General features: G+C 42.3%; 1 protein-coding gene across 2 annotated transcripts in view; it reads right to left on the reverse strand.

The window, feature by feature from the left end:
* Positions 1-776: 776 nt before the first annotated feature.
* The window catches only part of KDM1B (lysine demethylase 1B), a 97935-nt gene continuing 82216 nt past the window's right edge, over positions 777-16495 (reverse strand). For both annotated transcript variants that reach the window (XM_083187864.1, XM_083187865.1), the window contains exons 20-21: positions 6679-6831; positions 777-1462 (exon numbers count right to left, since the gene is read on the reverse strand). In XM_083187864.1, coding sequence (XP_083043990.1) covers positions 1379-1462; positions 6679-6831 — 237 coding nt within the window. In that variant the 3' untranslated portion in view covers positions 777-1378. The remainder of the gene's footprint in view (positions 1463-6678; positions 6832-16495) is intronic.

The raw sequence follows: 16495 nt of genomic DNA on the forward strand, positions 1-16495 counted from the left end.
TTGAGCAGCCCGGGGGGCACACGGCACCCTGCCCCAGCACGCTACTGATGTGAATCCAGATGGTTTCCCAGATTGGGGACCCTTTCACAAAACATCAGACTATTATTATTTCTATCTATCTTTCTGACTTTATTGCTAATAGCAACCTAGACCAATCGGTTTTAGTATTTTTATGCAATTTATTATGTGGTTGATGGATCATTAAAATTATTATAGTTAACGAAAAAATTGACTCTTAGATACTTAGTGTTAGATATCTGTTTGTATAATGTAGCTCTAAGATTTGGGCTTTTTTCATGCGATTGCAGCGATCAATCGCATGAAACCGTCCAAATCTCATGTGATTGACAGCCGGTCTGATGCCATGTGCAGTCCTGTGCGCATCACACTGGAGCCTGCGAGTTGCACCGGCTGCAGAAGCAATCTGTTGGATCACATCCCAGCCAGACAGGTGAAAGGACCACATATGATATATCGCATGCGATCCTGCGGATTACTCAAAGCATAGAGATAAATAAGGCATCAAACAATCATTTTCAAACTCATTTTACAGGCCGTGGTTGAAAAAGGACAGGCTGATTTGTTAGTACTTTATCTATGTCCATTTTATCTCCTCCATGCTTTGATAATTACATTTTCTTTTTTATACTTTTTTTGTAGCACCATTGGTTCTTTTTGGATGGTTACCGGTTTAAAAACTCAATTGTTTATCTGTTTTCTTTAGGAAGTCTTCCAAAACTTTATTTTTTTTACTTTTAAGTATGCAATTTGACACGTTTACAATATATTGCCAACTTTATTTATCAGTGCGGGTATCCCATCTAGCATTACAGTTTTTCATGCTTTAACATTGTTGTAAGTTATGATCCTACTGTATAATAAAATGCAGTCTCCTAATTACCCCACTGATAAAGACTTAAGGTATTTAGAACTGCTTATTCTTAACATAATCAAACAATGCTTACAACTTGCTGTATTTACAAAACAAAATTAAAATGTACATTTGCATTAACTAAAATATTAAGCTATACCTGCTTCTCACATATATTCAAACTTAAAATGATACAAATACTGCGGTAATAAATTATAAAACATTAGGGGGAAAGAGGGGTGGGGGGAAAATAAGTGTTTCATTTTCCTGGCTGATGCTTGATAAGCAATTTTAGAAGTACCATTAAGACAATATTCAAATCAGTTGGGCCATCCTCAGGAATAAATGTACAGTTGTGATGTACAGTACAATTATTAAAAAAGTATGGCAAAACTAATTTATTATGATTTTAACAAACTTGCTATGTAATAGAAATGGATGAGATTACATGGTTTTTTTTAAGCCATATAAAAGTAGAAAACAGAAATGAAAAAAGTGAAGTCTGAATTAAAAGGCTGTGATTTTGCTCGCTTCCCGCACTCCACTTAGGTAGGCTCCAGTAACAGTCTGAGGGAAATGGCGATTTGTGGCCTGTAAGGAAAAAAAACGAAAATCAAACATGTTAATAACTTATGGTCTGATTTTAGTATACTGCATACCTCCCAACTTTTTCAGTTGAAGAATAGGGACACTCGCGCATGCGCACAGCGTCTATTCTGTCAGATTGGGGGGGGACTCCCAACTGCTCCACCCCCCCGCAGCGGGACACTGCCAGCCACGGGAGGGACGTGGGAACGTCCCCAAAAAACAGGACGTTCCCGCGTTTAGCGGGACAGTTGGGAGGTATGTACAGGATTGTTTTAGCTGAAATAATGCCTACAAAAATCTGGTTAAAAATTTCAGAAGCAATATGCCATCATACATCTGAGAATCTTAACTTAACTCAATTTAAATGTCTAAAGCTGACAAATACACAAGCTCATGATCAGAACAATCAGAACATGTACTGTACTACAATTTTTTACGTGAGCCACCTCTTCTATTCTCCCTCTATGGGGGTCGTGGACCCCCACGAGGGAAAATAGCCGGTGGCCGTCGGGAACCCGGCTGTCTGTGTTTTGACAGTTGGGATCCCGACGTCGGGTAAATGCCTGTCGGGCACCCCCATGGTTACAATGCTCAAATTCCCTAATGAAAATAGCTGACTAAGTTGGCATCCACCAAATAAACTGCATGGTCATTGGCAACAGCTTGAATAACAAGATCACTAGCCAAGGATCCAACAATGGCCAGAAGTAGTGTATGTAGTGTCAGTACAAATGGAAATGCCTCAAAACAGGACTCCATTATACTCATTAACTCCATGCATGTGTCGTCTTCAAACTAGCAGCACTGATACTGTAGGATGTCCAAGAATGTGTACTCTGACAGGAAGACCTACCCAGATCTATTATCAAAGACCAAATCACCCAAATTTAACAGTTTCTGTTAATGTTACATCTGCCCTACCTGCAGTGCACATGGTTTTGTCCATTAGAGAGAGAAATTGTTTTTGCAAGTGAACCAGAATCAGGCCCTTAGTCTCCCCAGCAGTAAAGCCATGTACACACGGCAGCGATAGGGGCTGATATCACTGGCGACCATATTGCCAGTGATGGGAGTGTGCCCCGGTGATAAATCGCCGGGTGTGCACTCCCGTTTTCAGCCCCGTTCTTATCGCTGATTACCTCTGCGGCACCGCCGGCAGAGGTTTCCTTTCATCAGCGACCATCTCTGGTCGCCGATGAAAAGGGGGCATTGAGCGATATATCGCCCGGCAATATATCACCGGGCGATAGGTCACCCCGTGTGTACGCATCTTTACTTTCAAGTTTGACTATATCTCCCGCTATGCTCCTCTGAGCTTTCTGGTTATCACTGGTCCAGTAAAATAGAAATCGCCCCTTGTCACATTTCAGTGTATTTTTTTAAATGGGAAAAGGGGGAGCTTTTCTGCTCCACGGGAGGTTTCTGTCCTCCCTGAGCTTGTCTTTCCAAATTCTGTGTTGCTGGAAGTGTGTTTTTGAAGCAAATTCAGAGAAGTGAGAGAGGCAGCAGGTATCTGAAGGTACTGGAAATCTACTTGTAAACTGCAGAATACAGGGTATAGCTGATAGGACCCCACAATGTTTCTCAAGCACAGTGGTTGTGCATCCAGGAACTGTATTAAACTGAAGTCACGGCCTCTGATGAGTTGACATGTAAACTATAAGACAACGATGGCGTCATTTGAACCACTATTCAGTAGGGGTGTGTTAGACTCCTAAGCAATACAATATAGTCAATAAAACCATAAAGAACAGCGCTTCAGGTTCACTGACAAATAAAATATGACCATGCGCTAGGTAAACAGGATAACAATTAATTATCATTAAAAAATATATATAAATTTGGTATTAAAAGTCATACAAAAATTCCCATATATCAACTGATTAATCTTAGTAGATTCTTAACTCCTTTGGTACTTAATGTAGGGACATCAATAACACAGAAGCAGTTGTATAGCAATGCTGTATATGCAACTAGCAATCTTCCTTTAGTAGGGGTGTTCACCCCAGTGGTTCTTTATTGCAAAATGCACTAGTTTAAATAAAGGCATCCAGTATAATTCCCAGTAGGAGGTTAATGTTGCCCAATAAGTGGAATTGATCAATTTTTTCCTGCTTAGTAAGATATTCTCAAAAAAGTAGCAGGAGACGTTTAATTACTAAAGGAATTAAGAACCTTCTTAGATGAATGAACTGACAGATGAGATTTTTTTGTATCACTTTTATATAAGACCAGATTGATGTTTTTTTTTTTTTTTTTATGAGACTTGATTAAATGTTTTTTTTTTTTTTTTACCTAGCTGCATGGTAATATTTTATCAGTTTTCTGGCATTATTTAGTGAGACTAGTGTTTAATGTGATAATTATGAGATGTTGTAAAAAGCCTTTTGGTGTGATTTTACCTAGAAGGCTTGTATTGGTGTTTATATTACCTTCTAAAGGAATTAAAGGAATCAGATAATAAAAGTGGGCTTTATGTCGGAAGCCCACCCAGAGTTTTGTGTAATATACTGGAAGGAGCTTGTATTATGTACACAGAGACCTAAAAATAACAACAAAAACAATGCTCCTGGTCCTTCGGTTTACCAGTCTTCACTGCAATTAATGTGTTCTTTCCTTCCGGAAGTCAGAAGACCACTAATGTCCTCTGTGTGCCAACCTTCCCAAATCTCAGAAGTAAGCACTTCTTCTTACACTGGTCACTCATAGCATAGCACAATAAATTCCAATAAGGAAAAATGGCATTCACCGACAGTAATAAATACATTGTATACCGTTTATGGTATGATCACTAATTTATGCAGAATATTATATTAGCACATTGCTGTTTAAAAGTATATTTAGTATTCTAAAAGTGTGTGGATGTGTAAGAATACTGTATAGTCTATAACCAGACACTTTTTAATTGACTAGAGCAAGGGGTCCTCAAACTATTTTGCTCTGGAACCCCATTAGACAAAAATAAGGACAGGACCCCAGCAAGTTACTGCAGAAGGTCATCACATCACATATGTAGTCAGCAGACAGCACATGCATGGGAGCATTGTGGAGGCACAAAATAATGTGAGGAGTCCAAAATAACAGACAATTCAGCAGATTTTTCAGACTCCTTGAATCATTGACTGAGATTAGAAAAGTCATCAGCCTGATGGTCAGCAACATGGAGTCGGGCGATAATTAATTAATAAAGTAATAATTTTATTGTGTTTATTGATAATAGTTCGGAACTTAAATTCAGGTGCCCACCAATTGAATATATTTTTAATAAATATATATTTATTGTCATATGGTTCTAAACTGGTGCATTTGTATTGAATTATTGCATTGAGTCTGAAGATAGACATTCACTAGATAAAAATGGTGTATAAGCACTAACACACCGGATAGGATGAAGTCCTATGACGAAACGTGTTGGGGCGTGGTCTTCTGACGTACCTGATCTGTGGATACTGTCCGTCTCGTGTTGCCGTGTGGAAGACGCCGCTGCTTTTGTGTCGGATCTGCTGGAGCCGCTTCCAGTCCCCGTACCATTGTGTGCTGTGTGAGTGGTGACTATTCCCCATGCTGATCGTCTTTTACTAATATGTATACGTAATATACGTCTTTTTACTTCCTAGTAAACGTGATATATATTTTGCTCATGTGTGCGCTCCTTCTTATCTTGTTGTTACATGTCCTTTCATACTGAGGCCCAGACTAGCCTCATTGGAGTGAGCTGCACTGCATTCTAAAAGACGGATATCCATCTATAATCCCTGACTTTGCACAGATTCCCAGTATGTATGTATGTATGTATGTATGTATGTATGTATGTATGTATGTATGTAATATATATATATATATATATATATATATATATATATATATATATTTATATATATTATACATATATATATATATATAATATACATATATATAATGGGATGCGGTTAATTTCCCGGCGGTCGGGATCCCGGCGGTCGGAATCCCGACACTGGAATCCCGACCGCCGAAATCCCAAAACTTTCTCCCTCCGTGGGTGTCCACGACACCCATAGAGGGAGAATAAAATAGCGTGCCGAGCGTAGCGAGGCACCGGGCCCGCTGCGTGGCGAGCGCAGCGGGTCGGATCCCGACCGCCGGGAAATCATATCGGATCCATATATAATATACAAACACACATATACACTTGTTGCTGGCGGCCCGGCACTCTCCCTGAGGCTTCAACGTGCCCCGATGCCCTCCCGGATGAGGATAAATAGACAGGCAGGAATGGGCGGCACTCGGAGGAGACTTTCAAAGGTTTAATACGGTGAGGCAAAACCAACGTTTCGGGGTGCGGTAACCCCTTTGAGCACATTAACAAAGGGGTTACCGCACCCCGAAACGTTGGTTTTGCCTCACCATATTAAACCTTTGAAAGTCTCCTCCGAGTGCCGCCCATTCCTGCCTGTTTAGATATATATATATATATATATATATATATATATATATATATATATATATTAGTGTTGCAATAAATATATGAAATTATAATACTGATAACTAGTGCCTAAAATACTAGAAAGTGTGGAGCATTTCAGATCTGCAGATCTACAACTTCAAACAAAGGGGTATATTCAATGGTATTTGTGATCTGTGACAGTGAGCAGTGCTGACTGCAATAGCCGCGAGCCTCGCTGTTTGGGGGAATCCTTGCTGTCCTCTAACAGCGACGATTCCCCCGTAATGTAGATTAGGATGAAAGGCCGGTGCGGGGGTTAAATGTCGAGGATCACTTGTTTTTGGCAATCACTGCCGTTTAACTCCTTCACCGGCCGCATTGAATACAGCCCAAAGTGGCACTGTATTTTGTCACAAGTTTTATTCTATTTTTCATACTCATTGGATTATTAATATTGAGGGGCAGATTTATTAAGCTTGGAGAAGAGATAAACTGGAGATAAAGCGGAGAAAATGTAAGAGGAAATAAAGCACCAGCCAATCATCTCCCAATTGTCTTTTTCAAACACAGCTGATTGGCTGGTGCTTTATCTCCCTTTACCTTTTCTCCGCTTTATCTCCAGTTTACCTCTTCTCCAAGCTGAATAAATCTGCCCCTCAGTCTTATAACAGAACAATCTGTCATCTTATTAGACGTAACGGGGAAAAAAGAAGTACATCTGTAACATTACAGTCAATAGTATCCAAATGCTAAAATCAGAACAGTATATATGACTGAAATAATTCTTTGGCCTTACCTCGCCTGCAAAAAATATTTTTCCTTGAATATCTTCAGCCAATATGTCATAGGCCTCACCACTGCCACAAGTTTTTACAAAACTATAAGCCATCTGTGCCCAAGGGTCTTTAGCCCACCGTGTCACAAAGTATTTCACTGGGACTGGTACTTCCTGTATCAATTGAACAAGGATTGGTGTTATAGGAGTTACTGCAGCATGCACCATCTTTATTAATAAAAGGGGTGTGGATCGACAACTAGGTCGACAAGCATTGGGTCGACACCACTAGGTCGACATGCAGCAAGGTTGACATGGATCTAGGTCGACGTGACATTAGGTCGACATGGGCTAGGCCGACAGTCAAAAGGCGGACATGGGGTTTTTCACTGTTTTTTTGACCCGAATGTCGACGGTCGACATGGACACAGTTTGAAGTGGTTCGCTCGCTATTCTTCAGGCAAGGTGCCTCGCTACGCTCGGCTTACTATTTTATTTTCCCACCACGCCCTAGTGGATGGTAGGGCATGAAATACCGCCTGTCGGCACATGTCGCCTCAAAAAACAGTGAAAAACCCCATGTCGACCTTTTGACTGTCGACCTACTGCTTGTGTTGACCTAATGCCATGTCAACCTAGTTGTTGTAGACCTAATGACCGTATCCCTAATAAAAGGAAGGACCACAGCTAAAACAGTTACTTCATATGATGGAACTAATAACATGTAAACAAAAGGTACTTGTTTAGTTTCACGGTGGCAGCATGGCCACGCGTCTGAGTCCCCTTGCGGGGCACGCTGCGCTCGCCCACGCTACGGGCTCGGTGGCTCGCCACACTATCTAAAAATCAACTCCATGCCATAGTGGATAGTGGGGGTATGAACTATCCACATTGGCATGGACTTTATTTCATTTATTTTAGAAAGTTTGCCGAACCCGGAAGTAGCGCACGGCCATGCTGCTGCCGTGAAACTAAACAAGTACCAAACAGAATGAAATACACACATTGGGGCACATAACAATAAATACTGCAGTATTTTAATACATTAATTTCATTTTAAATAAGTTTGTTTGCTTTACAATCTTATATGCCCAAAAGATTTGCTTTAATGCAGGCATGTCCAACGTTGGCCCTCCAGATGTTGTGAAACTACACATCCCAGCACGCTTTGCAATAGTTTTAGCATTCTCTAATAGCAAAACTGTGGCAAAGCATGCTGGGATGTGTAGTTTCACAACATCTGGAGGGCCAACGTTGGACATGCCTGCTTTAATGTGTAATCTCCCTTTGTCAGCATTGGTCATATTTCCATGTAAATGCATGGTACAGATATTTCTACATTTCTATTGTATTGTTATGTTTTACAACAAGTGAATTGCTACTCTTCAAACCATGAAGGTGTATACAAAAGCTCAAGGTGTGGTATAGGGGTCCGACAGTCGGGATCCCGACAGTCATTATCCTGATGTCGGGATCCCGACTGGCCGGACCCAGACAGCATGGCGAGCGCAACAAAGCCACTTGCGGGCTAGGCGAGCCAACTATTCTATTCTCCCTCTATGGGGGTCGTGGACCCCCACGAGGGAAAATAGCCGACGGCCGTCGGGAACCCGGCTGTCTGTGTTTTGACAGTCGGGATCCCGACGTCGGGTGAATGCCTGTCGGGACCCCGTCCGGCACCCAGGGCACAGAGGTAAATAACAGCGCCAGAAGCAAAGAACTGGATGAAAACATTGGAGGCAAATGAAATGTGAAACTGTAAAATGGGGTTGGGATCATTTGGTCTATTGCATTATGGTCGAAAGTCATTAGGTCGAATCCATTAGGTCGACATGCTAAAAGGTCGACATGACTCTAGGTCGACATGGGAAAAGGTCGACATGATTCTAGGTCGAAAGGTCATTAGTTCGACAGGTCATTAGTTCGACAAGGTCATTAGTTCGACATTGTCTATGTCGACATTCACAAGGTCGACATGGGGTTTTTCACTGTTTTTTTACCTGAATGTCAACACAGTCGACATGGACACAGTTTAAAGTGCACTGCATCCCCTCGCATCGCTCGCTGCGCTCGCTATGTGTCGGGCACGGTGCCTCGCTACGCTCGGCACACTATTTTATTCTCCCACCACGCCCTAGTGGATGGTAGGGCATGAAATACCGCCTGTCGGCACATGTTGGCTCAAAAAACAGTGAAAAACTCCATGTCGACCTTGTGAATGTCGACATAGACAATGTCGAACTAATGACCTTGTCGAACTAATGACCTGTCGAACTAATGACCTTTCGAACTAGAATCATGTCGACCTTTTCCCATGTCGACCTAGAGTCATGTCGACCTTTTAGCATGTCGACCTAATGGATTCGACCTAATGACTGTCGACCATAATGCAGTAGACCAAATGACCGCATCCCGTAAAATGGCATCCATGCAATGTCCTTGCTGCATCAACCCCACATGAAAAAGTTATTTAATATATTAACAAAAAGGCAAGACTGGAATTGGACTATTCCATATTCTCGAACCAGTTTGACGATCTGTTTTTATGTGAAGAAACTACAAAGCATAGTCACTCTACTATGGTCTCTGGCTGCCACAAATTGAATGCCTTTAAAAGGACAAAAGGTTCCCATACACGTCCCGATACTGCCGTGCATTTTGTGCTAAATTAGCATCGCATCGCATGCGTTGCGATAAAAAGACAGTACAAAAAGTACTGTGCGATGAGATGCCGCATCAGCAGTATCGGGACGTGTATGGGCACCTTTAAGAAGACATCCCCAGGTGCCAGCAATTAACTATTCCTAACAACATTCACAAACACTACACAAATGAACTACACAAACTGGAGAAAGAAAGAAAAATTACAGGGCCATTTTAAGAATTTTGATAAGCTTACTTTGTACACATATATAGTGCCTGATTTACATATGTTTGCTAGGCTGCATATGTTCACAGGTAAACGCTGCATGACCGAACCTTCCCCCCCTGCCATGCGAATCCCCGCATTTGCATCCCCTAGCAAGTGGTCGCACAGGTGACAAATCATTTGATTGCTCGCCAACCATAGAATTATTTTTTGTTTCCCATTCGCAAATCAAAGTCAGTCTAGACTAACTTCTATTTCTGATGGAGATGGACGAATTCTGGGCGGATGCTAACCTCATGTGAGGGCAGCAGCCCGCCCCACGCAGGAATGAACTCGCCTGCGTTCCCAGGGAAATGCCCAGCGTTTCTATGCGGATGCCCATAAAACGTTGGGCTTTCCCCTGCACATGTGTACCCCAGGCAAGTGTCAATCTCGCCAAAGGCATTCGCACAGGGGGTCTGCACATGCGCATATTCGCCAATACACAGACCCGCACCATTGGAAACTAGCCTAATTCAGCCCTGATCGATCAAACCAATGAACTTGTGAATTTTGAACTGCCATTTTATTCTAAGTGCCATTTTTAATAAGTGCAGAGTTATATCCAAGAAGGAGTGGTGTGTTTAGTAGAATTGTGCAGAAGGTGGGAGTGGTTTTCTGCTCAGGTGGGTAGCTGATTAGTAGAGCAGTATAAGAACAGCAGGGGGCAAGTGAATGTAATGAACTTGTGAATTTTGAACTGCCATTTTAGTCTAAGTGCCATTTTTAATAAGTGCAGAGTTATATCCAAGAAGGAGTGGTGTGTTTAGTAGAATTGTGCAGAAGGTGGGAGTGGTTTTCTGCTCAGGTGGGTAGCTGATTAGTAGAGCAGTATAAGAACAGCAGGGGGCAAGTGAATGTAATGAACTTGTGAATTTTGAACTGCCATTTTATTCTAAGTGCCATTTTTAATAAGTGCAGAGTTATATCCAAGAAGGAGTGGTGTGTTTAGTAGAATTGTGCAGAAGGTGGGAGTGGTTTTCTGCTCAGGTGGGTAGCTGATTAGTAGAGCAGTATAAGAACAGCAGGGGGCAAGTGAATGTAATGAACTTGTGAATTTTGAACTGCCATTTTATTCTAAGTGCCATTTTTAATAAGTGCAGAGTTATATCCAAGAAGGAGTGGTGTGTTTAGTAGAATTGTGCAGAAGGTGGGAGTGGTTTTCTGCTCAGGTGGGTAGCTGATTAGTAGAGCAGTATAAGAACAGCAGGGGGCAAGTGAATGTAATGAACTTGTGAATTTTGAACTGCCATTTTATTCTAAGTGCCATTTTTAATAAGTGCAGAGTTATATCCAAGAAGGAGTGGTGTGTTTAGTAGAATTGTGCAGAAGGTGGGAGTGGTTTTCTGCTCAGGTGGGTAGCTGATTAGTAGAGCAGTATAAGAACAGCAGGGGGCAAGTGAATGTAATGAACTTGTGAATTTTGAACTGCCATTTTATTCTTAGTGCCATTTTTAATAAGTGCAGAGTTATATCCAAGAAGGAGTGGTGTGTTTAGTAGAATTGTGCAGAAGGTGGGAGTGGTTTTCTGCTCAGGTGGGTAGCTGATTAGTAGAGCAGTATAAGAACAGCAGGGGGCAAGTGAATGTAATGAACTTGTGAATTTTGAACTGCCATTTTATTCTAAGTGCCATTTTTAATAAGTGCAGAGTTATATCCAAGAAGGAGTGGTGTGTTTAGTAGAATTGTGCAGAAGGTGGGAGTGGTTTTCTGCTCAGGTGGGTAGCTGATTAGTAGAGCAGTATAAGAACAGCAGGGGGCAAGTGAATGTAATGAACTTGTGAATTTTGAACTGCCATTTTATTCTAAGTGCCATTTTTAATAAGTGCAGAGTTATATCCAAGAAGGAGTGGTGTGTTTAGTAGAATTGTGCAGAAGGTGGGAGTGGTTTTCTGCTCAGGTGGGTAGCTGATTAGTAGAGCAGTATAAGAACAGCAGGGGGCAAGTGAATGTAATGAACTTGTGAATTTTTAACTGCCATTTTATTCTAAGTGCCATTTTTAATAAGTGCAGAGTTATATCCAAGAAGGAGTGGTGTGTTTAGTAGAATTGTGCAGAAGGTGGGAGTGGTTTTCTGCTCAGGTGGGTAGCTGATTAGTAGAGCAGTATAAGAACAGCAGGGGGCAAGTGAATGTAATGAACTTGTGAATTTTGAACTGCCATTTTATTCTAAATGCCATTTTTAATAAGTGCAGAGTTATATCCAAGAAGGAGTGGTGTGTTTAGTAGAATTGTGCAGAAGGTGGGAGTGGTTTTCTGCTCAGGTGGGTAGCTGATTAGTAGAGCAGTATAAGAACAGCAGGGGGCAAGTGAATGTAATGAACTTGTGAATTTTGAACTGCCATTTTATTCTAAGTGCCATTTTTAATAAGTGCAGAGTTATATCCAAGAAGGAGTGGTGTGTTTAGTAGAATTGTGCAGAAGGTGGGAGTGGTTTTCTGCTCAGGTGGGTAGCTGATTAGTAGAGCAGTATAAGAACAGCAGGGGGCAAGTGAATGTAATGAACTTGTGAATTTTGAACTGCCATTTTATTCTAAGTGCCATTTTTAATAAGTGCAGAGTTATATCCAAGAAGGAGTGGTGTGTTTAGTAGAATTGTGCAGAAGGTGGGAGTGGTTTTCTGCTCAGGTGGGTAGCTGATTAGTAGAGCAGTATAAGAACAGCAGGGGGCAAGTGAATGTAATGAACTTGTTAATTTTGAACTACCATTTTATTCTAAGTGCCATTTTTAACCCCTTCCCGACAATTGACGTACATTTACGTCATGGTCGGGAAGTACTTCCCGACACATGGCGTAAATGTACGTCATGGCATTTAACTGTCACCGCGTCTATAGACGCGGTGACAGTTTCAACATGTCTGCTGTCCCTGACAGCAGACATGTCCGTGCATGCCCAGGGGGGGCTGCGATGCCGCCCCCCCGTCGGCGATCGCTGTGATTGGCTGTTCAGTGTGAACAGCCAATTACAGCGTTTTCTGTGTCACCGGCGAATAACGTTCGCCGGTGACACGCGATCGGAGGTGATTGGTGCTGTAAAGTACAGCACCAATCACCGCGGGGTGTAAGGGTGACACTGGTGTCACCCCACCTCACCCCGCCCGCCCCCAAAGGCCGTGATTGGTCCGTCGGACCGACGGACCAATCACAGCCATGGAGGGGGGTTTAAACTAACGGTGACTGCACTGCAGACGCCATTCCGGTCTGGAATTGCGTGCAGTGCGGTCACCGTGCCAATCTGCCGCGATATACTGACCAGAACCTTGCAAAATACTTACCTGATCCTTGCAAATATCTTGGCTGCTTCATCTGTGCTTGTAGTGTGCTGGATGCTTCCTGGATCCTGTTACTTGTGACTTCCTGTGAACTTGTGCTGCTGCAGTGTAATAGCGTTAGTTAGATAGAGAGAGATAGAGAGAGATAGTGTCAGATAGTGTCAGAGAGTGCTGTATTTTGTGCTGCTGCAGTGTGATAGAGATAGAGAGAGATAGAGAGAGATAGAGAGAGATAGAGAGAGAGATAGAGAGGCCTAGTGACAGAGAGTGCTATATTTTGTGCTGCTGCAGTGTGATAGTTATAGATAGAGAGAGATAGAGAGAGAGAGATAGAGATAGTGACAGATTGTGCTATATATTTTTTATATAACTGACTGCTGCCCCCCCTTTTGTGCTGATCAGTATAAATTAACTGATCAGCAACTTTTTGGGGGCGCAGGGTATTTTTATATATATATATATACCTGTCACTGCTGCTGCTGCAGTGTCATATAGTGTTAGATATAGAGAGATAGAGAGAGATAGCGACAGAGAGTGATAGAGAGTGCTAAATTTTGTGTCTGCTGCCCCCGCCTTTTGTGCTGATCACTATATCTGAGGTGATCAGCAACTTTTTAGGGGTGCAGAGGTTTTTTTTTTTTTTATATATACCTGCCAGTTGCAATGTCAGTTGCACCTGCTGCCCCTCACTGGTAATCAGTGTCTCATCACTGATCACCTTTTTTTTTTTTTGTGTGTGCTGTGGGGTCTTTTTTAAATTTTTTTTTTTACACACACTGTGATTTTGTGGGTGTCCTGTGGCCGCTGTGCGCGGATCAGTGACGTACATCACTGATCATCTTTTTCGGCACAGGGTTGATCTATTTTTTTTTTTTTTTTTGATCAAATTCCTGTTGCCTTTCAGCGCTGTTCAGTGACGGACGTTACTGACCAACATCTGTGCTCAATTTTTGGCGCAGGACCTTTTTTTTTTTTTTTTTTAACCCCTTCAATTTTTTTTTTTTAACCCCTTCAAATTTTTTTTTTAATCCCTTCAATTTTTTTTTTTTTTAACCCCTCCATTTTTTTTTTTTTGTATAAAGTATTTTTTTTTTCTGCACACTACATACACACTACACACTACATACCCCCCGGGTTGAAATAAAGTTTGTACCCCCCCCCTACACTATACACGTGTTGAAACATTTCACTACCAGTAACACAAAAATAAAAATGGCATCCCAAATGTCATCCCAAATGTCATCCCAGTCATCCAGAAGAATGTATTCAGCGGAGGAGGCATATGCCCTGCTTGCTTCTGACTCTGACACAGCCAGTGATGCAAGCGGGGAATTTGAAGGATTTGTCTTAAGCTCCTCTTCCTCCTCTGGTGATGAGGGACCCCCTCAAAGACGCCCCCGTAGAGCAGCTGAGACCCCCCCCCCCCCAATAATTGATCTCGTATGGACCCCACCACCAGACAATTTTGAGCCCCAGGTTCCTGAGTTTTTGGCCATGCCAGGAATCCAATTTGATTCCACAGGTCTCAGAGAAATTGACTTTTTCAAATTATTTTTCTCTGATGATTTTATAAATTTAATGGTGGACCAAACTAATTTATATGCCCAGCAGTTTATTGCTCAAAACCCCACGTCATCATTTGCTAGGTGGACCCCTGTAGATGCAGTAGAGATGATGACGTTTTGGGGTCTGGTGTTTCATATGGGCATAGTAAAAAAGCCAGAAATTAGGCAATATTGGAGTACAGATGTTCTGTACAGCACCCCATTTTACCGTATGGCCATGCCCCGGGCTCGATTTGAGACGATCCTTAAATTTTTGCATTACAACGATAATGCACAGTGCCCACCCAGAGATGATCCCACCTTTGACCGGCTATTCAAAGTCAGGCCGGTCATTGATCATTTCAGTGCCAAATTTGAAGACATGTACATCCCAGATAAATTCATTTGCATAGACGAGTCCCTTATACATTTTAAAGGAAGGGTTAAATTCCGCCAGTACCTTCCCAGTAAGAGGGCAAGGTATGGCATAAAAATGTATAAGTTGTGTGAAAGCACCTCAGGGTACACCCACAGGTTTAGGGTATATGAAGGGAAGGATTCAAGAATTGAACCGCCAGAATGCCCCCCCTCCCTCGTAGGTGTTAGTGGAAAAATTGTCTGGGATTTAGTGCACCCCTTCCTGGATAAAGGTTATCACCTCTATGTGGATAACTTTTACACCAGCATCCCCCTGTTTAAGGCCCTTGGTTCAAGAGGTACAGCAGCTTGCGGTACTGTGCGCAAGAACCAAAGAGGCCTCCCAAAAACGCACATTGCCCAAGTAATGAGAAGGGGTGAAAGCAGGGGAATATGCACCGAAAATATGTTGTTGGTCAAATATAAGGACAAGAGGGATGTCCTTATACTGACAACAATTCACGGAGACAGTACCACCTCCGTCCCTGTACGAGGTACCAGTACCCACACCTCAAAACCTAATTGTATCCTGGATTACAATAGGTACATGGGCGGAGTGGATCTTTCAGATCAGGTACTGAAGCCGTACAGTGCCCTGCGGAAAACAAAAATCTGGTACAAGAAGCTGGCCGTGTATATCATCCAGATGGCACTGTATAACGCTTACGTGCTATTCCGTTCTACCGGCCAGAGGGGGACATTTATGCACTTTCAAGAGGAAGTCATAAAGGGCCTAATATTTGGGAACCAGCAGGCTGAGGGCCCCAGTACTTCTAGTACTGGCCCCCGTATTGTACCAGGGCAGCATTTTCCTGATGAAATCCCCTCCACTGGAAAAAAGGGCAGGACACAAAAAAGGTGCAAAGTTTGCTATAAAAAGGGAATAAGAAAGCAAACTATTTTCCAGTGTGACACTTGCCCCGACAAACCCGGCCTATGTATAAAGGAGTGTTTTAAAATATACCACACATCTATGGATTATTAGGTTCATAATTTCACCGTGCTTCGGGGGTCTTGCTAATGCCACATACCACCCACCATTCATTCCACCATAATCTGAGCCGCAAAATCCAAAAATCACTCCTTCCCTTCTGAGTCCTGCCATGCACCCAACTGGTATTTTTTGGTCACATGTGAGGCATTGCCGTACTCGGGAGAAATTGGGGCACAGATTTTGGGGTGCTTTTTCTCCTTCATACCTTCTGAAAATGAAAAATTTTGAGCCAGAACTGCATTTTTGTGTAAAAAAATGTAATTTTTCATTTTCACTGCCCACTTGTATCAAAATTGGTGAAACCCCTGGGGGTTTGAAATGTACACTATACCCCTAGATGAATTCCCTGAGGGGTGTAGTTTGCAAAATGGGGTCACTTGTGGGGGGGTTCCACTGTATTGGTGCTTTGGGGGTCTTGCTAATGCGACATAGCACCCACCATCATTCCACCAGAATTTGTGCTGCAAAATCCAAATATCACTCCTTCCCTTCTGAGTCCTGCAACTTTTTGGTCACACATGAGGCATTGCCGTACTCGGGAGAAATTGGGGCACAGATTTTGGGGTGCTTTTTCTCCATCATACCTTCTGAAAATGAAAAATTTTGAGCCAGAACTGCATTTTTGTGTAAAAAAATTTAATTTTTCATTTTCACTGCCCACTTGTATCAAAATTGGTGAAACCCCTGGGGGTTTGAAATGTA

The sequence above is a fragment of the Crinia signifera genome, chromosome 5 (assembly GCF_055691185.1).
Source record: "Crinia signifera chromosome 5, ASM5569118v1, whole genome shotgun sequence".
Lineage (NCBI taxonomy): Eukaryota > Metazoa > Chordata > Amphibia > Anura > Myobatrachidae > Crinia > Crinia signifera.